The sequence below is a fragment of the Lissotriton helveticus genome, chromosome 12 (assembly GCF_964261635.1).
Source record: "Lissotriton helveticus chromosome 12, aLisHel1.1, whole genome shotgun sequence".
Lineage (NCBI taxonomy): Eukaryota > Metazoa > Chordata > Amphibia > Caudata > Salamandridae > Lissotriton > Lissotriton helveticus.
In genome coordinates this window covers 779,168,886-779,196,611 of record NC_136073.1, presented here as the reverse complement: position 1 = coordinate 779,196,611, position 27,726 = coordinate 779,168,886, and the positions used below count along the sequence as shown (strand labels likewise).

At 45.6% G+C, this 27,726-nt stretch overlaps 2 protein-coding genes across 3 annotated transcripts in view; both read left to right on the top strand.

Annotated features, from left to right (window-relative positions):
* Positions 1-27,726, top strand: part of LOC144798305 (protein S100-P-like) — a 204,742-nt gene that overhangs the window by 91,025 nt on the left and 85,991 nt on the right. The gene's annotated exons all lie outside the window — the stretch shown is intronic.
* Positions 602-25,911, top strand: LOC144798602 (protein S100-P-like). Of its 2 annotated transcripts, none has more exons than XM_078669558.1 (2): positions 602-722; positions 25,746-25,911. In XM_078669558.1, exons 1-2 carry the CDS (start codon positions 612-614, stop codon positions 25,881-25,883), a joined length of 249 nt encoding a protein of 82 aa, XP_078525684.1. In that variant the 5' UTR covers positions 602-611; the 3' UTR covers positions 25,884-25,911. The 2 variants fall into 2 exon arrangements, with proteins under 2 accessions (XP_078525684.1, XP_078525683.1); XM_078669557.1 differs by having other exon boundaries at positions 602-743.

The window sequence follows — 27,726 nt, the reverse complement described above, 5'->3', positions numbered from 1 at the left end:
CCTAGTCCCCATAAAAGGTGCTGGTGGGTAGGGTCGGACTGTAAACCTAAAGCAGACTTGGCCCATTTTGTCAGACCAGTCCAAATCAGTGGCGTAACTTAAGCCCCCATGGTGGGGGTGATGGGTGGAGGGGGGGCAAGCTTCATGGGGTCCCCTCAGCAAAAGAGGAGGGACAGGTGGGAGGGGCCCATCTGTGCTTTTTGCAGGGGCCCCCCTTAAGTTTCGTTACACACTGGCCCAAACCATGCATAGAGTAAGCCTGACCACTACCAGGTGAGATTGGGGGGGGGGGGGGTTCCCCCAAGAAAATGTGTGTGAAAATGGTGCATTTACAACACTTTTCATAATAGTCTCTTGCATTGGCTTTTAAAGCACAATAAATGATGACCTTGCAGTGCACCAGGATACCCAGTCGTACCCACAGACATTCTTATTGTGAACACAAAAAATAAAATGTCTTCCATGAAACATGAATTTAAATGCAACTTAAGTGCACACACTCTTAAGCACAGCCAAGAAGCTAGAGTGATCTTCTGTCATTTTAAAGCTGGTAATGTTTTGGAACAAGACTGAGGGTTTGTGTACTTGCTTTACAGATCGAAACAGTAAAGATGCATCTGGAAGAGCTGTGTGGGGCTATGATCCAGACATTCAAGAAATACTCTGGAGCTGATGGTAAGGATGGAGAGCTGAACCAGGACGAGCTGTCCAAGCTTCTGAAGGTAGAGTTCCCAAGTCTGTCTGTGAGTACAACCTAAAACCTATATAGATCTTTAAATATATACCTAATGAATGTTTGCCAGTTTCAAAGAGTGTAATTTACAGAAAATGTCTTGCTGAGAATTACGTACCATGATTCAGTGCTGAATTCATTTGCAGGATATTTAACTTCACAAAACAAATGTTAAATGCAGTTATCATGCTTTCACAGTCTTAGTGCTATTTTTAGAACAATCATTACCGTACCGGACAGGCCTCCACATGCAGGCCCATCCCCGATGAAAACATTTACCAATTGTAGGAGAGTAGGGTCTGCTTTCCTATGGTCCACTCAATTTTTGCATTTTGCTTCACTGGTTTTTGACTTAATGTGGCTGTGGGCCTGCTAATCAGACCCACAGCCTGCTGTTCTCTCTCTAACTTAATATCCATGTACTTTAGGTACATCACCAATTTGGTACTGGACACCTTATCAGCCCCTGTACAGTGCACTATAGGTGCATCCAAGGCCTACCAGGGGCTGCAGCATATCTTTTGCCACCCCTGGCTGGCCATTTAAATCGACACAACTGGCTGATCACTCAGCTGGGGCAAGGTGGTGTAATCACCCCCTTGCTTAGATATCTTATACCTATGTCTAAACCTATATCTGGACACATATGCACCTATAAGTCACTCCTATGGCAGGCCTTAACAATCCTGGAGGCAGAATGCTTGGTTTTATGTGAGATGGTGCTCTAGCATGAGCTGAGCCTGTCTGCAGAGTTCAGAACGATTTCCTTACTGCTGTTCCAGGGTATTGCCATACCATATACTCTTAAGTGCATTATAATCCTCGCGGTTATTGCTAACTTTGGTTTGGCTTTATCAAAACTTATCGTGTAAAGTGTCATACACTTTGGAATACTACCCCCTCGCCAGTTCTGGCGACGGGGGTAGCATTCCACCCTTCTAGAGGGAAAACACATGTTACTTTACTTAAAACGCGGTTAATCCTAACCTGAGCATCCGCATCACAAAATGGATGCTGCTGCCCCGACACAAATCTGGCCTCCTGCTGCTGACCGAAACCTGGCAGGGGAGGCTTGGACAAAGTTTCCTGTCACAGGGAGGTGTTACACCACCCCAGACAGGATGTATGACTTTACCACGCATACCTTTACAACGCATAGCGCTTAGAGGTGCTGGATAGTGGTAAGTATAATTTTCTATTCCAACTCCAGTCCCCGTGGACACTAGGGAAGGTGTTGGATAGAAAATTAAACTTATTCCCTATCCTAGAGCGCCCCCAGCGCAATGCGTTGTAATGGTTTGCGTTGTAATGCCAGGGTTGTAATGGTATTGCGTGGTAAAAAATGCGAGGTAAAGGTTGTATACCCCCCAGACAGGAGATAGTGGATTGGAGCAGGGAGGGTTGAAAGAAACTAGACACTGCCGGGGGCACACAAGGTGTCCCATGCAAAATCCAGTCAAACTGGTTCTGGGGCACTCCAGCCCCAACTCTGGTGCGACTGGACAAAGAGAAAGGGGTGTAACTACCCATAGGAGGGACCTAGCAGGTAATCCAGCCCCTTGATTTGGAATAAAGGTAGGAGCTGTGCCAATGCACATCAGATTATCCTGACTGAAACTTATGAAATGAAACTCTGGACCCTTCGACATCCTACTCGACGTAGAAGACTGAAGAATCTCCCTTGTGGTCAAGGAGTGACCACCCTGTGCAAGCAGGCACCATCCAGCGCCCAACGGTTTGCTTTGTTGCAGTTCCCACCGGAACTCGAGCGACAGCGATCAACAAGACCAGCTTCCCTTGACTTCTAACAGCCCGATCCACAGTCCCAGCGAATCTGAGACCCGTGGAGGCATTGTGAAGCGTGGAGCCGGCCATCTTGGAAAAACTACAAAGTGCTGACCATGCAGCTCCAGAGGCTCCCTTGAAGCTGTGCATTTGGGTTTGAGAAGCCCCAGCCCCGAGCAGCTTTTGCTCCGAAGATCTCCCCTCCACACTCGCCAAGTGCTGCGTGGGGCCCTTTTGCATTTTTCTGCTTGACGCATTGGTCTGGTCACTTGCCTGTTGGCTAGTGGCCCCAGTACCGACGAAACCTTGAATTTACACTGCTAGTCTGGTTGCTCCAGACTGGTCCTCGCTCCCCTAAAAAGGAGCAATCTATCAGACCTTGCTGGTACGAACGAGAAGCAATCTTCCAATCCTGCGTGGGTTGCACTTGCCAAGGCTTAACTACGATCTGAAAGCCGACACCGCTGACAGCGAGAGCCTTTGTGGGACAGCTCGTGATTCACTCCAGGTCCTCCTCGGTGCCCCAGAGTCCACGTGGCAGCGGAGACTAACTTCGCAACAAGCACCTAATTGCGCCCAACATTGCCTGGTTCCTTCCTGGTCACTGGCTAGTGACCCAGACTCTGTCCCCTCTGCTTTCAGGTACTCTACATCTTCGATCCACCCTTTGATCCAACCGGACTCTTCTCTCCTGGCCGCCTGCAGCATCTTCATCTCCAGGCTCCATAGAACTCCACGACGAAACCCGACACGCTTTGGCACCTATGCACCCGCTTCCTGTGGGTGAGGTAACTCGTGAACGCCGGTGCTCCTGTAGTGGTTTACACCTCTAGTGTCTAAGTTTTAAGTGGCTAGGTTCTAGTCTAGTCGAAAGACTTCTAAAACAGTAACTTTGTAACTTTTACGCACCATTGACTTTGCATTGGTGCATGCGTGTGCTTTTAGCGCTGCACCCGATTCACGCGGGCTACTCCCGTCCTAACTGCTGTTAGTCCAGTGTAGTCCCAGCGATTCCCAAGTCCCCAGGTCTTACCACTGTTCGTAAAGTGATACTTGTACCACTTTTTTGATATATGGTTTGAGTGGCCACCGGCCTCATCCATAATTGTGCAAATTTCATGTTAAACTGTGCTTTTGTTTAAACGCTTGTGCTTCTATACTCATAAAGAGTACAGAGGAATATTCTAGTAATAAATACATATATTTTTATAATATATAACTTGTGTGGTGTCCTTTCATTTGATATTACAGGATTGCATATGGTAAAACAGATGGCTTCACATGCCCTCTTGAGTTTAGCCTAAGACTGTGGATAGCTTGTCTTTTAAGGTTGACTTACAACCACCTCCATAAGGGATTGTTTGGACTGATACAAGGTGCCCCCAGAATTGGGAGACATCATACATCAGGTCAACTTCTCACATTGGTGTGCAGCGGTTGGGATTTGAACTTGCTGTTTTACCATTGCAATCTTTTTATCAAATTGAAAGATCCCATTAAGTACCATAGGTACATATAAACAAAGCTTACATATTTAAGTTCTACTGAACTTAGTAGTTGTAGATAGAAGGGCTTAGCACACCCTGACTACAACTCACTAGCAAGGTTCCAGTAGGAAAACACTTAGTGTAGGTAAATGCTTCAGGAATTCAAACGCTGAGGAGACACCGGTGGAAGCGGTAGACGCCAAGTCGCACGACCCCTGCAAGAAGGAGAATTGATGGAAGTCTATTTCGGAGCAGAAGAAACACGGGTTTTCCACATTAAGACATTAAACCAGACAACAAAGAATTGGAATCAGTAAATAAAAACAGCAAACTGAGAGGAACATAAGAATAAGTAGAAAAAATAAAGGCACTATGACAACGATACCAAAGAGTACACCGGTGAAAATATCGGTTTACCTGAATTAAGGCAGAATTGAACATAACTGCTAGAAATGAGAACTGAATAACTACTACGAGCAAAATGATGGATCTTGCCTAAAAAACAACAGAGCGAGACTTCAATAAGCCGCCATAGAAGGTTCACTTCAGTTAGATGTCCTGAATAGAAAGGGATATTTTTATGAGATACTTGTGTACATCAGAATTGTCCTGAGGAAGGTGGGGCTGATTGCCACAACCACCGAAACGCGTCGACTACCCCGTTGGGGGATGTATTAATTGTGTATATTTTATAAATACTGTTCATTTGTAATTTGATGCTTTGCAAAGTGTGTTAATGTGTATATCTTGGGCTTATGTATTCGATCATAACACACAAAAAACCGAGGCATTTTTTAATTGATTGGATTGTTTTTATTATCTGTGGTGAATTCATGTTTTATAATGTACTGAATATATCATTTTTTTAAAAAGATTCTGAAGTTTTTGTACACACATTCTATGTTTTTGTGGTTCTACTATAGCACAAGGTGTATGAACAAATAGAGTGATAATATAAGGAGATGTATGAATGATTGGGTTCCCCATTTGAATCAACAAGCCAGGGAACACTAAAGTTTTTTTCCGCATTACCCTGTTCCTGTGGGTGTTATTATAAGGGTACTCTCTTTCTTTTTAATCATCGGTAAGTGCATCACTTACACCTCACTAGAGTCTGGCACAGGTGAGCAACCCATTGCTCTGCCTGTGGTAGGTGCCCTTACCAAGGCACCTTCCAGCTATGACAAACTCAGCTTCAAGGACTTGAGTGCCTTGTGTACTACAAGGAAGCTCAAAAAGGGTCCCAACCCTACCATTCCTGTCCTGATAGCCATCCTAGAGAAGGATGATCTTGAGAAAGCTAGTGCAGTTCCCTCAGGTAATTCCGCAGAAGGAGTGAACGCCCCAGATACTGAGAACACCACCCCAGAAGCAGAAGATGAGGAGTTGAACCCAGAACAAAATGATTCAGATGAGGGTCAAGGGGATATCCAGGTACCAATTGGGAGGCTTAACACAATATTAAGATTTGGGCTCCATTTTTGTTGTATTTAGAGCAGTTGTTATCAGCCGTATTCCAACTTCATGGAAGGAGGCAGTAGTGGTGCCGATTTTCAAGAAAGGCAACAGATCTGATCCCCGATGCTATCGTCCAATTTCCCTAATTGATGCATCATGCAAGATACTGGGTAGGGTCATTTTAGCCAGACTAGAAACATGGGCAGACTCGGTGGGCCTTATCGTAGATTCCCAATATGGGTTCCGAAAAGGCAAAGGCACCGTCGAACAGTGCCTGAACCTGGCTCTGATTATAGGGAAATACATGAAGGCAATGAACTCTTCCATCCACCTTGCCTTCATGGACCTCTCTAGTGCATTCGACACTGTGTCGAAGCAAGCTGTGGGAAATGATGGATACTATGGGTTTCGAGGAACCATTGATCCACTTGCTACGTAGACTCCATGAAGCAACCACAGTAGCCATAAGGTTTGACCCAGGCGGAGAGAAAACTAAATCCATCCCCTCGACTGAGGGTGTCCGTCAAGGATGTATTTTAGCCCCCTTTTTGTTTCTAGTTTATACTAATGGGTTGGAAAAATATCTGTTGGACCACTGCCACGATTTCCCTAAGGTTAATGGTAGGAGCATACCGATGCTTTCTTATGCCGACGATACGGTATTGATGACACTCACAGGAAATAGCATGCAGCAATGTCTTGATGCTTTTCATAGCTTTATGTTGGACTTGGACCTGAAGGTAAACTTTTCTAAATCCTTTGTCATGGTCTGTGGCCCAAAGGGCACAAAAACCAGAAAGTTTGTAGTAGATAGTGCCATTATTGAAAAGGTGGAAAATTTTAACTATTTGGGAAACCTTTTCAATACCAAATTAAGCTGGGCCCGTTAATGAAGACCCGAGTACAGAGTGCTAGTCGCTCTATTGAAGGTCTGTTTCGTTTCTGTGGGAAGCTGGGTCAAAAACCCGTTGATCATCTAAAATCTTTGTATAATGCGAAATGTGTGTCGGTAGCTACCTATGGGGCAGGGGTTTGGGGAACTGAAAGCCCTGACATAATACAAACCATTGAGAACAAATTTTTGAAGCGTCTACTGGCTATCCCATTAAGTTCTTCAAATAGATTTGCCCATGAGGAGATAGGTCTGAGTTATGTGAGTGACATTATACATCTTTCCCCCCTATTATTATGGGGCAAAATATGGCTATCGGAGGATCTACAATTATCTAGAGACATCCTTCGGGATTGTTTAAAATTGTCAAACACGAATAAGATCCCGTGGCTATCCTACGTTAATACAACACTCCACAAAATAGGCCTTGGTGACATTTTTGATAACCCTGAAAATATTCGGGGAGATATTAAATCTGTTATCAAATTAAGTTATTGGAAATCCTCACTTGTGCATTCTTTGGTTAGGCCTCACGCTCTTAAGGTTACTTTTCAGCATCAGTTTTATTTAACCTTTACACATCATGTACAATGGCGATTCTATTTGACAAGGTTTAGGTTACACATTTTGCATTTTCTTTTTGCGTTTCCAAAACAGGGGAGTTGGTGTGAGAGACTGCCCCCCTGTCCCTGTAACAATAGGGTTAGCCAAAGTACCATGCATTTTGTTCTCTTTTGCCCCTTATATAAGGATCCGAGAATCAGGTTTATTAAGCCGATCCTTAAGGAAAAGCAACCATGCCATTATAAAGAGGGTTATGACCATTTGTTAACCTTGTCCACATCTGATGTTTGCTGTGCAATGCTAAATTTTATACGTGTGTCATTTATGATTAGAAAACGGTATGGTTAACCTTGGCTCTATGAATTTGTTTTGTAGCCCATCCATATTGTTGTTTATGATCTTTTCTGCCATTGATTTTTTCATAGGCATTAGGAACTTATGATTAACTTAGCCTAAATGGATTGAAAAGCTATGGGCTACAATTTTGATTTTTGATTATATAACCAAATGTTTAAACAAGTGTTATAGTTCAAAATTGTTTTCAAATGATTTTCAAACTATGTTTTAAATGTATTGTTTTGACTTTTATGATTCTTTGCTGGAATCGAATAAAGTTTTTTTTAATCGAAATCGAATCGGGAGGCTTAACCTAACCAACTTGGACCTACATGGAAATGGAGAGGGCCAGCACCTCCTCAGATTCTATAGCAGAATACTCCCAGGCAATAGAAGAGATCTCCTTCCAGGGAATCTCACCTTTCTAGTGCCTCAAGGGAATCTCAAAGGGGAATGACTCTTTTCCCCCCCCCCCCCCAGAAAAGAGCATAAGGCCAGGATGAGAGCTGTCAAGCTCCAGATAGAGAGGGAAGAGATCGCCCTGGCCCAAAAGCTAAACTTGCTTTAGCAGGGGGAAAAAGACTGTGTGGGGAGATACCCACTGGTGGCAGCATTATTCCTAAAGAGACAGGACCTATGAACCTAGAAACCTGACCAAGATTGTGCCCCCCTACAAGGAAGGGGATGACCTCCACAAATGGATGACTGCTCTGGAGAGAGCCTGCATGGTACAGCAGGTTCCTCAAGAACAGTGGGCAGCAATCTTATGGTACTCATTTTCTGAGAAAGGGAGAGACCAGCTCCTCACTGTTAGACCCGAGGATGCTAAAACTACTCTGTCCTGAAGAGTGTCTTATTGATGGGTTTGGCCTAACCACTGAGCAATACAGGTTGTTCAGAGATACCCAAAAAGCTCAGACTCAGGACTGGACTGATTTTGTTGATTGTGCCACTAAGGCTCTGGAGGGTTGGTTGCAGGGAAGTAAAGTCTCAGACTATACAGGATTGTACAATCTAATAATGAGAACCGATCCTAAATAACTGTCAGAACCAGCTATTACATCAACACCTTTGTTAGAAAGGCGGTCCCTGGGGAGGCAGAAGATGTCTGACTGACCACCCCGAGACCCACCTCTCCTTATGGAATTGGCCGAGCGCCGTCGAGGCCTCCTGGATGGGGGTCCTCTCCTAGAATCGTCACAGCAGATCAATCACACCACTACAAAGGGACACCACACAAGAGGGTAACGTCTTAGAATCTTTATCAGCAATAGCGATTGGTCCTTTCGGCAATATGTACAAACGGATCGAGGGATCCTTAGGGTCTCGGTAACTGGGGGTAAAGGGTAGCGGGACAGTCTTGGTACCAGTCTGGCACAGGGTTACCCTACGCTCAGTTCTCAATCCTTGACCTGGGGGGGGGGGGGTTCCACGAGGTCGGGCCGTGGTAGCGCCAGCAGGCTCCGAAGATGGTTTCAGCGAGGTTTGGCCACGGCAGCGCCAGCAGGACTCCAAAGGTGGTTTCAGCAAGGTTGGGCCACGGCAGCGCCAGCAGGACTCCAAAGGTGGTTTCAGCAAGGTTGGGCCGCGGCAGCGCCAGCAGGCTCCAGAGGTTCAGGGTTCAAAGTAGCGAGTTCTTCTCAGGGTCAGCCGCGACAGCAGGGCTCTCGACTCCAGGATACAACTGCCGACCCAGTCCAGAGCTGCCCCAGATATAGGTCTGGAGTCCTTTGATGTCCGGACCCTCGCGCCTGGGGGTCAGAGGGGCAGGGATGAGAGTACCCAGACACCCAGCAGGGGGGTGGAGCCAGCGCCCCGGGAGGCCGGAGGGCGATCGAAACCATGCGTCCGGGGACGGCTGGGGGCCCAGCGAAACCCCCCCCCCTCCTTGATCCGTCAAGTGGCCGCTTTACCATCTGGTTGGATCTTGGTGCCTCGATGTCGGGGCTTCGCGGGGGCTGTGGCAGGGGTCGGCCGCAGTCACGTGGTCCAGACGTGGAGGGTCCAAGATGGAGTCGCCACCTGAAATGGTGGCCCGGGATTGGGGTCGGATCCGCAGAGTGGGGCGAGTAGGGGTCGCCGGGATCCTAAGGGGGAGAGCCGGGGGTTGCCAGGGGTGGCGGCTCTTGTGAAGGTTGGAGGGGATAGCTTTAGGCCGGGGGACAGGGGTCGATGCTGTCCAGGGCCCGCCATGCGGGAGGAGTGGGACCATGCCACGAGGCCAGGTCCAACAACCTTATTGACTCAGATCTGACCTCTCCCCAATAATTGGAAAAGAAGGCAGACATGTGGGTCAGAACAAGGGTTAAGCAGAAACCCCAGAACCATGGAGGTGATCAAAAGAAGGCAGACCAGAAGGGTGGAGATAAGAAAAAGACCAGAAGTCTTCTTCAGGCCCCCAAAATAAATCTAATAAGGAGGGTGGATCCCAAAATGGAAACGAGAAGGATGGCCAAAAGAAACCTTGGTGCAATAACTGTAAATCAGTTTCTCACTGAGGTAGTGAGTGCACTAAGAAAAATCCAGTACCTATCACTGCAGCCCCTAAGGCACCTGCACCCCCTAGTACAGTTAGCAGTGATAGTGCACAACCCAAGGGATTAGTGGGGTTAACCATGGGTACTGAGATGGAGGCTGGCCTAGTCAGAATCCCTACTCGGGCAGTTCTGCTATATGATGTGGACATATCTGTGACCACTCCTATGAGTCCCAATACTTTGGGCAAGTATAGGCAGACGCCTTTGATGAATGAGAAACTGGCTCAGGTCTACAGGGACACATGTGCCAGTGTCACTATGGTGACACCTAACTTTGTGGTCCCTGGACAAATCCTACTAGGTGAGAACTACCTAGTGACCAATGCTAGCAATGCCACTACTACACATAGTGTGGCTGTTAAATTCTCCTGGGGAGGGGTAACTGGCCTCAAAGTTGAGTGCAGACCTCCCAGTTGACTGTCTTTTGGGCAATGATCTAGAGCAGTGTTTCCCAAACTGTGGTCCGCGGACCCCCAGGGGTCCGTGACACATTCCCAGGGGGTCCGTAGGCAACAGTTTTAAAAGCTCAAATATTTCTTGTATAATTAGCAGCTTTCCAGCAACAATAAAAGTGTCAAGAGAATGCCAGTGATTAATGTACCTGTTGAAGAGCGAGGAGAGTTTTGTTCAGTGGCAGCTTTGATTTAACTAATGTAGCACAGAGGGTTAATGTGCCTACTGTAAAGAACGTGTAACATGCATCTTACAAAGCAGCATTTTATGTGCCTAGGTTCGTGGTTACTGCTTTTGTCAGATTCTTTCGTTACTGTGCACTTCATAAGTTACAATCATAATCTAGCAGAGGGACCTATAAACTGTCATCAAAGAGCTGCTTGCAAACTGCATGGTACCAGTTAGTAACTTGTATTTTGTCCCAGTTATTCATTATCCTGATGCTGCTAAAAAGATATATTTGGGTGGAAATACATTTTTAATGTTAAAGTCAATGCTAGCCACTGTGTTATGCTCTGAATCATGGGTTTGTGCTTTTCCAGACCAAGCACTCAAACCAAACATTTTATATACACACTGTTTTGCAGTATGATTCAATGTCTCTATATGTGTGTGATGTAAAGTGCTCTGACATCCTACAATGGTATGAGAGATGCTACAAAACAAATGAAATACATGTGACAGAGGGGCTATTAGTTCAATATAAAATACTAAGGGCCAGATCTGTTTTTATATCCACGAATGGTTTCGCGAACCCGTTTGCGCATGCAAAAACCTATTGGGCCATGTACATAGCCTATTTCCTGAGACGCAATTTGTTTGCGACTCTCTAAATAGGTTTTGCAACTTGCTATTTGGAAGGGGCATTCCCTTCCAAATAGCGAATCTCAGAACAATGTACAAAGGTTTGCGCAAAACAGTCGCAATTACCACCTACTTTAAGTAGATGGTAATGCATTCGCAAATGTGAAGGGGTCCCCAGGGACCCCTTCCCCTTTGCAAATGCATGCAAAATTATTTTTTTAGGTCAGGCAGTGGTCCCAGGGACCTCTGCCTACCCTTAGAAAATGAAACGAAAACATTTCATTTTCTTTTTTTTTAAATGCATGGTAAACAGGCTGCATTTTTTTTTTTAAACTGCTTTATTTAAAAGCAGTCCGAGACATGGTGGCCTGCAGAGCCCAGCAGGCCACCATCACTGGGAGGGCTGACATCCCCAATGGGCTCGCAAATTGCGAGTGGCTCATTAATATTAATGAACCTCGCAATTTGTGACCCCATTGGGAATCCCAAACAGTGTTAAACACACTGTTGTAAATTTCATTTAGCGACTCGCAATTTGCCACTCGCAATGTGTCGCCCATTGCGAGGCGCTAAATGAAATGGTCTTACATCTGGCTCCAAAATCCTTAGTACTGTGAGTATTTGTTTTCTGTGCACGTGTTTTTTTTTTTTTTTTTTCAAATTACTGTTTTAATGTTTGAAATGTAACTCCTACAAATTGCTTGGGGGTCCCCGGCTTCCAGTGGTGACTCAATGGGGGTCCTCAGGAGTCAAAAGTTTGGGAACCACTGATCTAGAGGAATCCTTATGGTCAGAAGTGGAGTATAGGACTCATGCAGAAATGCTAGGGATTTCAGCAGATGTCCTTGCTGTAACCAGGTCCCAGGCCAAGAAGTGCCTACCTGAACCTGTGGTGGATCTTGAAACAATAGACCAACCACAACCCAAGAGGAAGAGCAAGAGGATTAGGGCAGTGCCTTCCCACTTGCCCCAGGTTGAGGAAAAGACCTCACAGGAGGATGATTCTGTGATCCAAGAGGAGACTGTCCTGGAAGAGCTTGAACCTGATCAGGTTGAGTTTCTGGGGACAGGGGGACCCTCAAGGGCAGATCTGGGGCAGGCTCAGTTGACTTGCCCTTCCCTTGAACCCCTCAGACACCAAGCTGCTGCTGCTGGGAATGCTCAAAGTACCCATAGTGTATTGGGATGATGGGCTCCTTTTATTCAGAGGCTAGAGACCCCAAGCCTGCTTATACCTCTGCAATTTAGGGGCTTCCTTCTCACCTTGGCCCATGAAATTCCCCTTGCAGGACACTTAGGCCAGAATAAGACTTGGGAGAGACTAGTCCCTAACTTTCAATGGCCTCACGTCAGGACACCAAGGAGTTTTGTCGCTCCTGTGACACCTGCCAAGCCAGTGGCAAATCAGGTGGTACCACAAAGGCCCCCCTTATTTCTCTACCTGTGGTGGGGGTGCCCTTTGAGAGAGTTGGGATAGACATTATTGGACCAATAGATCCCCCAACAGCATCTGGGCACAGATTTATCCTGGTGGTAGTGGGTCATGCCACCAGGTACCCAGAGGCAATTCCCCTGAGGACCTCAACAGCTCCTGTTGTGGCAAGAGCCCTACTTGAGTTTTCTCCAGAGTGGGCTTTCCAAAGGAGGTCCTTTCAGACGGAGGTACCAACTTTGTCTGGATATTTGAAAGCAATGTGGAAAGAGTGTAGAGTGAACTATAAGTTCACCTCACCACACCCCCTATCATCCACAGTGCAATGGGCTTGTTGAAAGGTTCAACAAGACCCTAAAGGGAATGATAAAAGGGTTACCTGAAAAGCTCAGGCGTAGATGGGACATCCTTTTACCCTGCTTACTATTTGCTTACAGAGCGGTCCCACAGAAGGGTGTTGGCTACAGCCCTTTTGAACTTTTGTTTGGCCACCCTGTGAGGGGTCCATTGTGTCTTGTGAAGGAAGGATGGGAGTTACCTCTCAAAAAGCCTAAGCTTGCTATTGTGGACTATGTACTTGGTCTCCGCTCCAGGATGGCTGAGTACATGGAGGAAGCAACCAAAAACCTGGAGGCCAGCCAAGAATTACAGAAAGCTTGGCAAGACCAAAAAGCTGTTCTGACTGAGTACCAGCCAGGGCAGAAGGTGTGGGTGTTGGAGCCAGTGTCCCCAGCAGCTCTCCAAGACAAATGGTCTGGACTCCACACCATACTTGAGAAAAAGGGAGAGGTCACCTACTTGGTGGACCATGGCACCCCTAGGAGCCCCCACAGGGTGCTCCATGTAAACAGATTGAAGGCATATGTGGACAGGGCAAACATGGGCTTGCTAATGGCAACAGATGGGGAACAGGAGGAAGAGAGTGACCCTCTCCCAGACTTGTTATCCCAAAACCCTGATGATGGTTCAGTGGATGGAGTAGCCTTGGCAGGCAGCCTCTCTGACCAGCAGCAATGGGACTGCAAACAAGTGTTGCAGGCTCATAGACCTGGTTTCTCTTACACCCAGCCAAACTAACTGGTGCACCCATGAGGTGGACACTGGTGACAACCTGCCTGTGAAGAATAAAAGCTACAGGCAACCTGACCATGTCAGGGATTGTATAAAGGCTGAGGTGCAGAAAATGCTTGAACTTGAGTTATTGAGCCATCAGAGAGCCCCTGGGCCAGCCCAGTAGTCCTTGTGCCAAAACCTCATACCAAAGATGGAAAGAGAAATGAGATTTTGTGTGGACTAGAGGTCTCAATGCTGTCACTAGGACAGATGCTCATCCCATTCCAAGGGCAGATGAGCTCATAGATAAATTGGCTTCTGCCAAATTTCTGAGCAACTTTGATCTCACAGCAGGCTATTGGCAAATCAGGTTAGCTGAGGAGTCTAAAGCCAAAACGGCATTCTCTACCCCCAGTGGACATTATCAGTTTGTGGTGATGCCCTTTGGTTTGAAGAATGCACCTGCCACCTTCCAACGGCTAGTGAATAAAGTCCTTGCTTGGTTGGATGACTTTTGTGCAGCATATCTAGATGATATTGCTGTCTTCAGCTCCACCTGGGAGGATCACATGATCCACCTGAAGGTTCTGGAGGCCCTGCAAAAGGCAGGCCTGACTATCAAGGCTACCAAGTGCCAGATAGGGCAGAGCAAGGTTGTGTACCTGGGCCACCTAGTAGGTGGGGGTCCGGTTCAACCATTGGAGAGCAAGATCCAGGCCATACAGGACTGGGCTCCTCCAACTACCCAGACACAAGTCAGAGCCTTCTTGGGCCTGACTGGGTATTACAGGAAATTTGTAAAGAACTATGGGTCCATTGTGACACCATTGAATGATCTGACATCCAAGAAGATGGCCAAAAAGGTTCAGTGGACAGTTAGCTGTCAGAAAGCATTTGATGACCTGAAGGCCATGTGCTCCGCACCTATCCTGAAGAGTCCTGACTACTCCAAACAGTTCATTGTCCAAACAGATGCTTCTGAGTTGGGGGTGGGAGCTGTGATTTTACAACTTAATATAGATGGTCAAGACCAGCCCATTGCTTTCGTAAGCAGAAGGCTGACCCCTAGAGAAACGTTGGTCAGCCATTGAGAGGGAGGCCTTTGCTGTGTTTTAGGCCCTGAAGAAGTTGAGACCATACTTGTTTGGCACTCACTTCCTAATTCAGACAGACCATAAGCCCCTTGTGGCTTAATCAGATGAAGGGTGAGAATCCCAAACTGCTCAGGTGCTCCATTTCCCTACAGGGGATGGACTTTACAGTGGAGCACAGACAAGGGACTGACCATGGCAATGCAGATGGTCTCTCCAGGTACTTCCACTTAGAACATGAAGACTTATCTGGTCAAGGTTAGTTTAATGTCCCTGCGTTGGGGGGGGGGGGGGGGTTATGTAGGAGTAGGGTCTGATTTCCTATGGTCACCCCAATTTTTGCTTTTTGCTTCACTGGTTTTCGACTTAATGTGGCTGTGGGCCTGCTAATCAGACCCACAGCCTGCTGTTCTCTCTAAATTAATATCCATGTACTTTAGGTACATCACCAATTTGGTACTGGACACCTTATCAGCCCCTGTACAGTGCATTATAGGTGCCCAGGGCATAGGTGCATCCAAGGCCTACCAGGGGCTACAGCATATCTTTTGCCACCCCTGGCTGGCCATTTAAATGGACCCAACTGGCTGATCATTCAGTTGGGGCAAGGTGGTGTAATAACCCCTTGCTTAGATATAGTATACCTATGTCTCCACCTATATGTGGACACATATGCATCTAGAAGTCACTCCTATGGCAGGCCTTAACAATCCTGGAGGCAGAGTGCTTGGTTTTGTGAGATGCTGCTCTAGCATGAGCTGAGCCTGTCTGCAGTGTTCGGAACCATTTCCTTACTGCTTTTCCAGTGATACTGCCATACCATATACTCTTAAGTGCATTATAATCCTTGCGGTTATTGCTTACTTTGGTTTGGTTTTATCAAAACATGTCGTGTAAGGTGGGTGGTAGGTAATAATGGGGTAAACCCTTACCTCATCGACCTGGGTCAGTACAATGTTATAAAAAGAGGGATGGTCGATTACAAAACAGTTAAACAAAACATTACTTAAACAAAAAGGTACACCCACCAAGTACGTGTCATTTAGATTGCATTTAATCCAACTATTCGCAATGATTTGCTGCAGTTACACATATACTATATTTCATATTCATACAATACATGGTAAATGTGCTCGGTGATTGTCAGATAAGAAAGGGATTTTAAAGGAGGGTGGGGTGTGATTGGAAAAGAATGAGGGCGTGTATGTGTAGATAATGTAGCTGAGTTACACCACCTGCGTGACTGCTGACGATTGATTCACTGTGAATCAATCGTCAGCAGTCACGCAGGTGGTGTAACTCAGCTACACTTTGAACTTCACCGCCCGTTGGATGTAGGACGCTTGCCTCACCCACGGACAGACCGGCCCCATTACCGTCGTCCACGATTTTTGTTTGAGACCTATTGCTCTGCAAAGAACGGGCGTACTTAAACAACGCTACTGGCGCGAGTCCCAACTCAGAAAGGATACTACTCGAACGCCAGGACATGTGCTCAATGTCACTGTTTTTAATTGTCCTGAGGAAGACCCCAAACTGAGGACCCACCCGCCCTTAACTTGGGGGTCGAAACGTCGACAACATTATCTACACATACACGCCCTACCGAATTTGCTAAACTCAGCTGATGTGTATAGTGTATTTCTTGGGAACAACTGTGATCTGTAACATGACTGGAAATGTTCTGTGAATAGAACAGAATTGTTTATAGGACACAATTCCTTTTCTTTGTCCCTCATTCTTTTCCAATCACACCCCACCCTCCTTTAAAATCCCTTTCTTATCTGACAATCACCGAGCACTAATTGAAGAATTATACACAATTTACCATGTATTGTATGAATATGAAATATAGTATATGTGTAACTGCAGCAAATCATTGCGAATAGTTGGATTAAATGCAATCTAAATGACACGTACTTGGTGGGTGTACCTTTTTGTTTAAGTAATGTTTTGTTTAACTGTTTTGTAATCGACCATCCCTCTTTTTATAACAATGTCGTGTAAGGTGTCATACATTTTGGAATACTACCCCCTCTCCAGTTCTGGCGACGGGGGTAGCATTCCACCCTTCTAGAGGGGAAAACACATGTTACTTTATACGCGGTTAATCCTAACCTGAGCATCCGCATCACAAAATGGATGCTGCTGCCCCGACACAAGTCTGGCCTCCTGCTGGTGACCGAAACCTGGCAGGGGAGGCTTGGACAAAGAGTTTCCTGTCACAGGGAGGTGCTACACCACCCCAGACAGGAGATAGTGGATTGGAGCAGGGAGGGTTGAAAGAAACTAGACACTGCCTGGGGCACACAAGGTGTCCCATGCAAAATCCAGTCAAACCAGTTCTGGGGCACTCAAGCCCCAGCTCTGGCGTGAAACTGGACAAAGGGAAGGGTGTAACCACCCCCTTCCCGGGTCCCACCCATAGGAGGGACCTAGCAGGTAATCCAGCCCCTTGTTTTGGAATAAAGGTAGGAGCTGTGCCAATGCACATCAGATTATCCTGACTGAAACCTATGAAACGAAACTCTGGACCCTTCGACATCCTACTCGACGTAGAAGACTGAAGAATCTCCCTTGTGGTCTAGGAGTGACCACCCTGTGCAAACAGGCACCATCCAGCGCCCATCAGTTTGCTTTCTTGCAGTTCCTGCCAGAACTCGAGCAACAGATCAACAAGACCAGTTTCCCTCGACTTTGAACAGCCCGATCCACAGTCCCAGCGAATCTGAGACCCGTGGAGCCAGCCATCTTGAAAAGACTGCGAAGTGCTGACCGTGCAGCTCCCTATGGTCCCTCGAAGCTGTGCATTGATGTTTAAGAAGCCACAGCCCCGAGCAGCTCTTGCACCGAAGATCTCCCCTCCACACTCAACGAGTGCTGCGTGGGGCCCTTTTGCATTTTTCTGCTTGACGCATTGGTCTGGTCACTTGCCCGTTGGCTAGTGGCCCCAGTACCGATGAAACCTTGAATTTACACTGCTAGTCTGGTTGCTCCAGACAGGCCCTCGCTCCCCTAAAAAGGAGCAATCTATCTGGCCTTGCTGGTTTGAACGAGAAGCAATCTTCCAATCCTGCATGGGTTGACCTTGCCAAGGCTTGTTAACTCCGATCTGAAAGCCAACACCGCCGACAGCGAGAACCTTTTTGTGGGACAGCTCGTGATTCACTCCGGGTCATTCTCTGTGCCCCAGAGTCCACGTGGCAGCAGAGACCAGCTTTGTGACAAGCACCTGATTGCGCCCGACATTGCCTGGTTCCTTCCTGGTCACTGGCTAGTGACCCAGACTCTGTCCCCTCTGCTTTCAGGTACTCTACATCTTCGATCCACCCTTGGATCCAACCGGAGTCTTCTCTCCTGGCCGCCTGCAGCATCTTCATCTCCAGGCTCCATAGAACCCCACGACGAAACCCGACACGCTTTGGCACCTATGCACCCGCTTCCTGTGGGTGAGGTAACCTCATGAACGCCGGTGCTCCTGTAGTGGTTTACACCTCGTGTCTAAGTTTTAAAGTGGCTAGGTTCTAGTCCAGTCGGAAGACTTCTAAAACGAACTCGCTAACTTTTACGCACCTTTGACTTTGCATTGGTGCATGCGTGTGCTTTTAGCGCTGCACCAGATTCCAGCAGGCTACTCCCGTCCTAACTGCTGTTAGTCCAGTGTAGTCCCAGCGATTCCCAAGGCCTTACCACTGTTCGTAAAGTGATAATTATACCACTTTTTTGATATATGGTTTGAGTGGCCACAGGCCTCATCCATAATTGTGCAACTTTCATATGTTAAACTGTGCTTTTGTTTAAACGCTTGTTTCTATACTCCTAAAGAGTACAGGGGATTATTCTAGTAATAAATACATATATTTTTATAATATAACTTGTGCGGTGTCCTTTCATTTGATATTACAGGATTGCATATGGTAAAACAGCTGGCTTCACATGCCCTCTTGAGTTTAGCCTAAGACTGCTTAGTCCAAGCTACCATTAGGTTAGCTTGTCTTTTAAGGTTGACTTACAACCACCACCATAAGGGATTGTTTGGACTGATACAAGGTGCCCCCAGAATTGGAGACCTCATACATCAGGCCAACTTCTCACACCAATGAATCCTCCCTTGTGTGTATAACCATTTTAATCAAAAAAGTCCGTCTGCAAAAATGCACTGTCCCACATTGCTCTTTATTTTCTTTTTTCATGTCTTGTTACACTTGTGACTGTACTAAAACACATTTTAAATTGCTTGTTGAATTTCTTACAATGATCTTTGCATTTTAAAATCTGATTTATAAAAAGTAGTTAATATTTATAATATAATTCCCAAACAAAAGACACCACAGTGGTGTATCAAACATGAATAAAAAAACGGAGGCTTTAAACTTTTCTGTTAGTAATGGGTCTCTAGTTGGCAGAGGTGGGTACCTTTGTCCAAATAGGGGCCCTTCTTCTTAGTCAAGCTAAGGGAGTTATACTCCTAAAATAACCCCTGCTCACCCCCTTGGTAGCTTGGCACGAGCAGTCCGACTTATCTTTGAGGCAGTGTGTAAAGCATTTGCACATAACCAACAGTAATACAGTGTAAGCACTACAAAAGGACACCATGCCAGTTTAGAAACATATCCAATATTTTTATATACTTAAGACCAGACCAAAAAATAGAAATCCACAATACAGTACTTGGAAATCTTCAGTTTTCAAAATAACCCTGAAATACAGTTCATTGAAGGTGATAGACCGGTCTATCACAGCATCGTGAACAAACCAATCCTACTGTTCTTGCTGACTGCGGCGTCACAGGCCAACTGCTGTGTTGGAAAGGCCCGCAAAACAGTACCTTTAGAAATGCCGGGTGTCGGAGGCCTCTCGTTGAGCTCCAAAAGCACTGCATCTGCAGGCATCGGTGCGTGAGTAGTCGGGTCCTTGAAGTCACACACGTTGCATATCGAACTCCTCGCGGTTGAAGTCCAGAGCGCTGGCAGGCATCGGGGAGTGCAAAGTGCAGAGGTGCGGCATGCGATGCCCTCAGATCATGGTGCGAGCAGCGGCTTTGTGGGCGGCATCAGATGGCGTTGTCGGTGAGACCAAGGTCTCAGTTCCTGACATGGAGTCAGCAGCTGTGTCGTAGACTGTCTGGTTGCTGTTTCTTCTGTTGCAGCACAAAACACAGTCCCCAGTGCTGATATCAGAAGAACTTGAAGTCTTTGCTGTTCCTGAAACTTCCTGAACAGGGGGCAAGCTCTACTTCAAGCCCTTGGAGATACTCCAAGAAATAAGTTGCAGAACGTTCAGTCCTTTCACTGCCCAAGACCAAAGCGGCCACTGCAGGCACACAGCAAAGCACTTAGCAAAGTAATAGATCCTCCTCACAGCTTCTCCAGCTCTTCTTTGCTATTTTCTTGGTCTAAAACAGTTCTCCAAATTAGGGGTTTGGGACCCACTTTTTATAGCCCAAAATCCTTTGTCCTCTCAGCAGAGAGTCTGTGCCCAACCAGAATTAGTTCTGTCCTCTGGTGCAGCTTCCTGGCAGGAGGTGCAGACCGCATTGTCAGAGGCAGGCGGAGCCTATTCACGTGCTAGTAAACTCCTACTACTACTCTGAATCCAGCCCAGGTCTATTCAGCCCAGCCCTGACTCCTTCAGGAAAGGCAGGACACACAATAACCCCCTGGTGGCCATTTGAGAGTGCACCTCCCCAACCCTTGTCACTCCAAAGCCAGACAGTCCATACACATCCTAGCAGAGGCACACAGGATGGCTAAGCAAGAAAGGCCTACTTTCTAAAAGTGGTCTTAAACACAGAATGTAAAAATCACCTTTACTAAAAGATGCGTCTTTAGATTCTGAGTTCAGGCATACTAAAGTATAAATTTCTCAGGTCCCAATGGGAAGTTATACTTGTAACGTTATAAATTAACTCCCATGCTTTCCTATGGGCCAGATAGCCTTTCCATAGTGAAACACAAAATTGGCAGTATTTCACTATCGGGACATGCCACACACATCAGGGCATGTCCTCCCTTTCACATACCCAGCCCACAGGTGTACCTTGGACCTACCTTCGTTGCGACTTACATGTCATGGAAGGGTAGGGCCTGGAAAGTGGGTGCACTTGCCAAGTCGACATGGCAGTTACAAACTGCGCGCAGACTCTGCAGTGGGAGGTCTGAGTTACCTTTCCAGGGCTACTCATGTGGGTGGCACAATCAATGCTGCAGCCCACTAGTAGAATTTACAGGCCCTGGCACACTCGGTGCACTTTTACTAGGCGCTAACATGTAAATCAAACATGGCCATCCTGGAAATACCTATCCATAACACAATTTGCAACAGGAGCACTTTAACACTGATCCACAGTGAGAGTGCGCAGAGACCCTAAGTCAGCAAAAACGGATTCAAAATCTGTTGGGCAAAGCAAGAACTCGGGAATCGCACCAAAGGATGCCAATTCTCACTTTCTAAAGTGACACTCCGTCAACTCTAATGTAAAACATGTGCACAGAGTAACAAGTAAAATGTCCCAATATAGCTGCAAGTAGAATCTGCTTCTTATGGGTACCATCACTTTTTGCTAAATGTGATACTGTTTTTGACTAGTCTTGACTGTGATCCAACTAATCGGTACCCCAGTTTATCTGCTTTCTACCTAACCTGTAATGTTAGACACTTTGGTACCCTCCAGATTGGATACTGGGGTACCCTTGTCAATCCCTAGTATATTGTACACATGCACCCAAGGCATTGGTACCCCAGAGGCCTCCCATGGGCTGAAACATGTATTATGCCACCCATGAGAGGCCATGCAAAATGGAACCTACAGGCCTGCCATTGCAGCCTGTGTAGTTGGTGCTTGATTTAGGTTTACTATATCTAAGGGCCACTGCACTTAAAACCTAGAAGTCACCCCTTAAGCAGGCCATAACAATCCTGAAGGCAGGGTATTTTAAGTGAGAGGGTGCCACTGCATGAGCTGGACACCCCTGAAGCCTACGGTGTGTATTCTCCCCAGTTGTCAGTGCCTCCGCCATTTACAGCATTATGCAACCGTGTGATGAACTCTAAAACAGCTGCATGTAACCCTACCGTGTTTGGTAGACATTGTGGAATCATATCCCCACACCAGTTATCGGTGTAAGAGGTATGATTCCACCCCTCAAAGATTTGTGAGGTCCCAGGTGTTACCAGTACCAGCCGTCTAGTTCCGGGCTACTTAATAGTTGCTGACGACCAGAGGCACACTTCTGCCTTCCCCTGCTCAAGCTTGGCTCAGCAGCAGAACAATAGGCATTCTGTCACAGGGAGGTATGACAGGATTTAGTGTATAAGGGCTGGGTGGGTGCGCTTGCCAGCGACAGTCTGCGGGGCACATTTGGTGTCCCTGTGCATAGTCTGTTCAAACCAGTCCCCCCACCCCCTTCCGTCTGAAGCATTGTTCGTGCCTGTGCACCAAACAGGCTCCGTGCAGGACCCGTGGAGCATTCAGGAGAAATGAAGAGATCTCCCTTGGAATGAATGAGTCACTCCCCTGCAACCACTGGCACCACATCATGATGGATTGGTCCGGAGCTCCTACGGGCTGCAGCTCTCCTTCGAAGTCCTCCATTGGATTCACCAGCGGTTTCCGACGCCACTGCATAGCTATGCACCCGGCTTCCCTGGGATAGGTAACTGGGGTACCTCTGTATCCACGGGTGGCGTTGCTCTCCAACATCCTAACTTCCCTGGGTTTCTTTGAAGTCCATTAGGATGGGTCCTTAAACTCTAAAACTCCAACCAGGACTCTCCCATAGAATTGTATGGAGCACGCAGTCGTGTTCACACACTGCACCCTGTTCTCAGTGGGGTCCCTACTTGCTCACCTTGGGTGGTTACTTGGGGTCCCAGTGATTATACATCCACTAGATGATTAGAGTTGTGGTTCTTATACTACTGTTTTAGTATGTGGTTTGGTCTCCCCTTGGAGCTCAGTGTATTAGTGCTACTTACTATTGTTTCTGTGCTACAGTATTGTGTGCTTTGTGATTATCTTCATGTAGAAGATACTTTATAGATACTTTATAGTACTAGAATATTATATTAATATTTACCTATTTTTATAACTACTGTGTGGTTTGCCTTTCATTTAACCAATACTATAAGGTTGCATTCTAGTAAATTAGATGCATCACATTCCTTCATGATTAAGCCAAAAGGCTGGTCTCCACAGCTACCACTTGAATCGCTTTCAAAGGGAATCTTTGACCTCTTAAATCACCGTAAGGGTTGGTTGGACTGGTACTGGATGCCCACTTTAATTAGTTGACTGCATATACCAGGGTCACAACAGCCATTGGGGAAAGGGGGGCAGGGGAGGAGGGTTCAGGTTACATTGATAAAACTCTACCTTCAGCCTTGTGTTTTGTAAATGTCACCAGAACTGCTTGATGTGCGATATGGGCCTATATTGCTGTATTCTCTCATCTTGTAGGGCTTATTAGCCCAATGTATACCTGGACCTTCACAATGCTACTTGCAATTTGCAGCTTAGCAGGTGCTTTCTGAGTTCCTATTCATGTCTCTGGTTGGGTGCTGGCTTGACAATATCATGCCAGTTCAGTCATCTCTCAGTACTTTTTAGTCTCGCGAGATGTATTGTCTATGTAAACTTAAAGCTTTAAGGGCTGATGGATGTAGAATCAAGTACAGGATAATTATAGAGACATTAGCACTGAAGTCCTCTCTTCCACCACTAACTTAGCTGTGCAGAATGAGTGTTGTCTCCTCTAGATGTGATAGTTATTGTTTAGCTCTTACAGAAGGGTTGCACGGCTGCTTAAACGGCAATCTTCAAGATGACCTCAGTAGGAGTGTTTGGAAAGCACTCGTGCTCTCTTCCCTTAATAGAAAGCCTGAAGCTTGGGGTGAGATGATGTTTAGAATACAGTCCCAGAGTTCTAGCACTTGAGCCTTGAAGGCAGAGCACTTCTTCTGCCATGGTATTTGGACACCATCCAGTGTACCATACTTGTTTCAGAAAAGCAACCCTTTGGTATAGTTTGAATGTTTGTCTAGAGTTGTGTGTACTTTAACCACGTTTTAGGATAAACAATGCATTTGCCAAGGAGAGCTTGTGACCACAAAGATCTTCTGGGAGGAAGTCGGGAACGGTCTTGCTTAGGTTTATTAAATTTAAAATTCTACAGATCCTGTAAGCTAGTCACCCAAATGACACCTTTCCAGTAGCCTTGCTGGAAACAATGGGCAGGATTGGGCCTTCAGCCCGCATGTATGAAAGAACTTTTGTATCCCAAATTAAGGGGGAAAATATGGGTTAATTTGAGCTATTTAAAAGAACCCACCTTCTATGACTGCTGATGGGTAAAGGGGTTCAACGCACAAAACTACCATGACTGAGGTATAGGAACTGGTCTAGTACTTGCCCAACTTTCCGCTACGCTCGTAAAATGACTAATGGCTGAGCCAATGTTTAGCCCTTTGTGGTAGTTGCTAGTAGACTGTTGTATCTGAAGTACCAAAGTCATTTTATTCGTTTGTCCTCCAAACCTCTGCATTTTCTTTTTCTTCTCCTAGTTAATGTCTGGAGGAGGGCAGGGGTGGTCTGGTTGTTCTGATGAAATATTCGAAGGCTGGATGAGAGAACACATTTCCCTAGTGTTGGTTTCAAAGTCTGAAATTCAAACACAACCCCCCCCCCCTGGTTCTTTTTAGCTCTAGGCTTACGTGCAACATCCACAACACCACCAATTCCCTGGGTTCATATTTAGTCTCCGTCTATGAAGGGAGGAATGACTTTCTAACCCGAATTTAACTTTTGGTTCAAACCTCATGTTGACAAATTGAGGGCAGAAGGACTAATGTTTGCTGTGGCGGTTCAAGGTAGGTGTAGTTGCCCTGGTCTTTTATCTGACACTGTTCTTGTTTAATTTCTGCAAACAAAGGTTCAGATATGTACAACAAACACTAACAATTCATAACAGTATTAACAGTGACAAAATAACAAAAAAAAATATTCTGGCCCATGAAAGAAAAATAAAGAAAAAAGTGCGTGTAATTTATAGAAAAATACAAAATTTATTGAAATTTAGAAGATCATATAAAGCTCAGATTTGTGGTCGGTATAACAAACATTAAGAAACATATATAAAACCAGACAAGTGGCAAACACATAGAGGTTACATAAACAAGAGTTCTAAAAACCATATAAGAACTCCTATACACAGAACAATGTGTCCTCCTTAATTTGTGGCCACAGTGGCGTCGACGGCGTTTCGACCGTTGTCATAAATACATGGTCATCCTCAGGACAATGTTAACTGAGCTTTTGAATAGCCAATTTCAGCGTTTAAAAAATTGCTGTAAGTCAAAGCCAAAAAGTGCTAGCAGCATACAGTTTAAAAATAGCCAACCGCTATATACTCTGCTTCAAAATTCGATTAATTGCCAGAGTATGTATCAGGAACTGAATTCCCACATGGTATTTAAAAGAACTCGAGCCGAAAATAGTAACCACAGTTCAGTCAATGTAGTGGTGCCCAAACAGTTTTAACTAGAGTTCGGGCTCTGCATGTAGAAGCAGCAATTTCCAACTGTTAATGTTTGTTGTACATATCTGAACCTTTGTTTGCAGAAATTAATACAGCCCCTGGTTCAGGTGGTTAGGGCTGCCCCTGTGGTGGTAAATACTGTTCTTCTTTAAGGCAGTAGGTGACAGATTCAGCAACCCCAAGGATGGAGCTTTAGGCTTCACTGCATTGTAGGAAACCAGGAACTGGACTTTCCTGGGAAGAGTGTTAAAATCCATAGAACTTTCACTCGAAGGCTGTGTCTCACTTGCCACCGTCTGCCATGGTATAGGGTTTGAGCAACCAGTACTACTGGATGTCTCTTGTTGGCTGGCCCATCCGGTCAAAAGTAATGTCTAGGAAACACTGGTTTCTGGAGAATGGTCTTATGAACAGTTTAACAAATGATTAATCTATGTATAGAATAAATCAAATATTGAGGATGGAGGGGGGGGGAGTGTTTGAAGGGAAGCTTCTTTAAATTTCCTTTCTAACAAAGTAGAATGTTGTGAACATTTACTTCATTTTATAAAACCTTCTCTTGTTTATTCCCTCTTCTTTCTACAGGCCTCTGGGAAAGACGAGGACCTGTCAAAAGAGGTGATGAAGGCGATGGACTTGGATGGCGACCAGAAGGTTTCCTTCAGAGAGTTTGCCGTATTTTTAGCACGTATGAGTACACTAATGGAGGAATGTGAATCCTGATCTAAACTCATTTTTCTCAGTTTCATAAAAAAATGAAGTATGGCATTTTGTTCCTCCCTTCAGTGAAGTCTGTCTTGGCAAGTGAGTCACGTGGTTGATCGTTCAGGGGCGATATCCAGAAGAGTTTCCGGCTTTCCTCGTCTGCATGAGTGTGGGAAATGGAGCAATACAAGGCTACATATTTGGGGTCCTTGAATTTACTATGTACTCTCTCGTTTTTGAATTAATGTTTGCAAAGGACTGCCAAGTGAGAACTGCATACATTTTGACTTGGAAATAAAGTATTCACTTAAATATCCATGTGTGAAGCACTCTACCTGGTCCCATTACTACCCCGCCCACACACAAATTCCAGACTGCTATGGGGTCAACTAGGAAATGGGTCTTGGGCTTTTTTGTAATATCCTGTAATGCAGTTACATTTAAGTTCTACACTGGCACTCTGGATCATGCTTCGCTGAGGCTTTCAAACCAGGTATCCCTACCGGAACTTGTGGATCCTTTACTGGCTCTTAATGATACGCAGCTCTAATTCAGGATACTGTCCTTAATGCATGTTTGAAGGAGCTCTTTGAATCACATGTACCTTACCCAACACCTGCCCATGCAGGACATGCTACATCCTTCCACCCTGACACTCTGAAGGAGCAATGGATGTGAATCTAAGAACCTCAGTGGGGCTTCAGATGCTGTATGCACCCTGCAATACTTCAAGTAAATCTGCTGTTGCATTTGATTCTGAAGAATCCATAGTTAACTGGTAATTGATTCAACTGCACTAGTGCATCCCTAAAACAATTCCAAACTGGTCTCCAGATTCTCAGTTGAATGAACCATCCCTGTTTCCAGATGTGGTCCAATTTCTCGTGCACATTACGGTTATTAGTAGCAAGTTTTGAGCCGTTATATTAGTCCTATTTCTTAATCTTATAAGGCTGTGTAAACCAGTTACGCCACATAGTGCCATATGTTTAAGGAACTTTGACATGTGGTTCCTTTCAGCTACATTTTGGGCCCACTGGAGCTTCTGGCATAGACTCCAGTTTGTGTCATGCTAATCCTATCAAACCAGGTGATGGAGCAGAGCTGCCTAGTCAGCAGACTGAACATGTTTGTGATTTAGGTGAAATGTCTTGTAAAAATGTAACCTCTTACAAACCCAGTAGTTTATATCTGAAAATTTGGTCTGCCTCCATGCGTTTGGTGATTTGTCAGGAGTTGTACAGTATTTATTGGGAGGGGGGGGGGGGCGGGGGTTCAATATACAACAGAAATCCTTAAACCTTTGTAATATTTTCAAGTCCGTACATTTGCAAGCACCTTCGATTTAGTTACAACTAGATCCAATATATAAATAACTTCCTAATAAGTTTAAGGAATAATCCTTAACTGATTAAATGAAATTCTGCTTTTACATCCAATTCGAATTCTGCTGTATCAACTGGCATTTAATCTCTACCTAGGTCCTAGATGCTTACTTTTAGATGGGTAATTCTTTTTCGTTGGTTTCGTAACATGGCTATTTTATCACAGGCACTTGTCATTTTAAATATTCACCTAAAGCTTTTTTCTTATTTTAATTGGTCATTTGGCCCCAGCACTTGTAGACTCCTGAAGAACTGTGCGTCTACAATAAAAAGTATGTGTAAGAAATTGGGTTACTGGTTGAGGGGTGATATCCTTCCCAATCGTGATAAAGGCAGGGGAAACCCAATAAACCCTTGTAGGCTTGGGCACAGGATATTAAAAGTCAAAGTGAGCTACAAGGGATTTGTTTCCAAGAGTATGTCTCAGTTGAGTCGTGCAAACGTATCAAACTCTAGTGTATCCTAAGGATATCCCA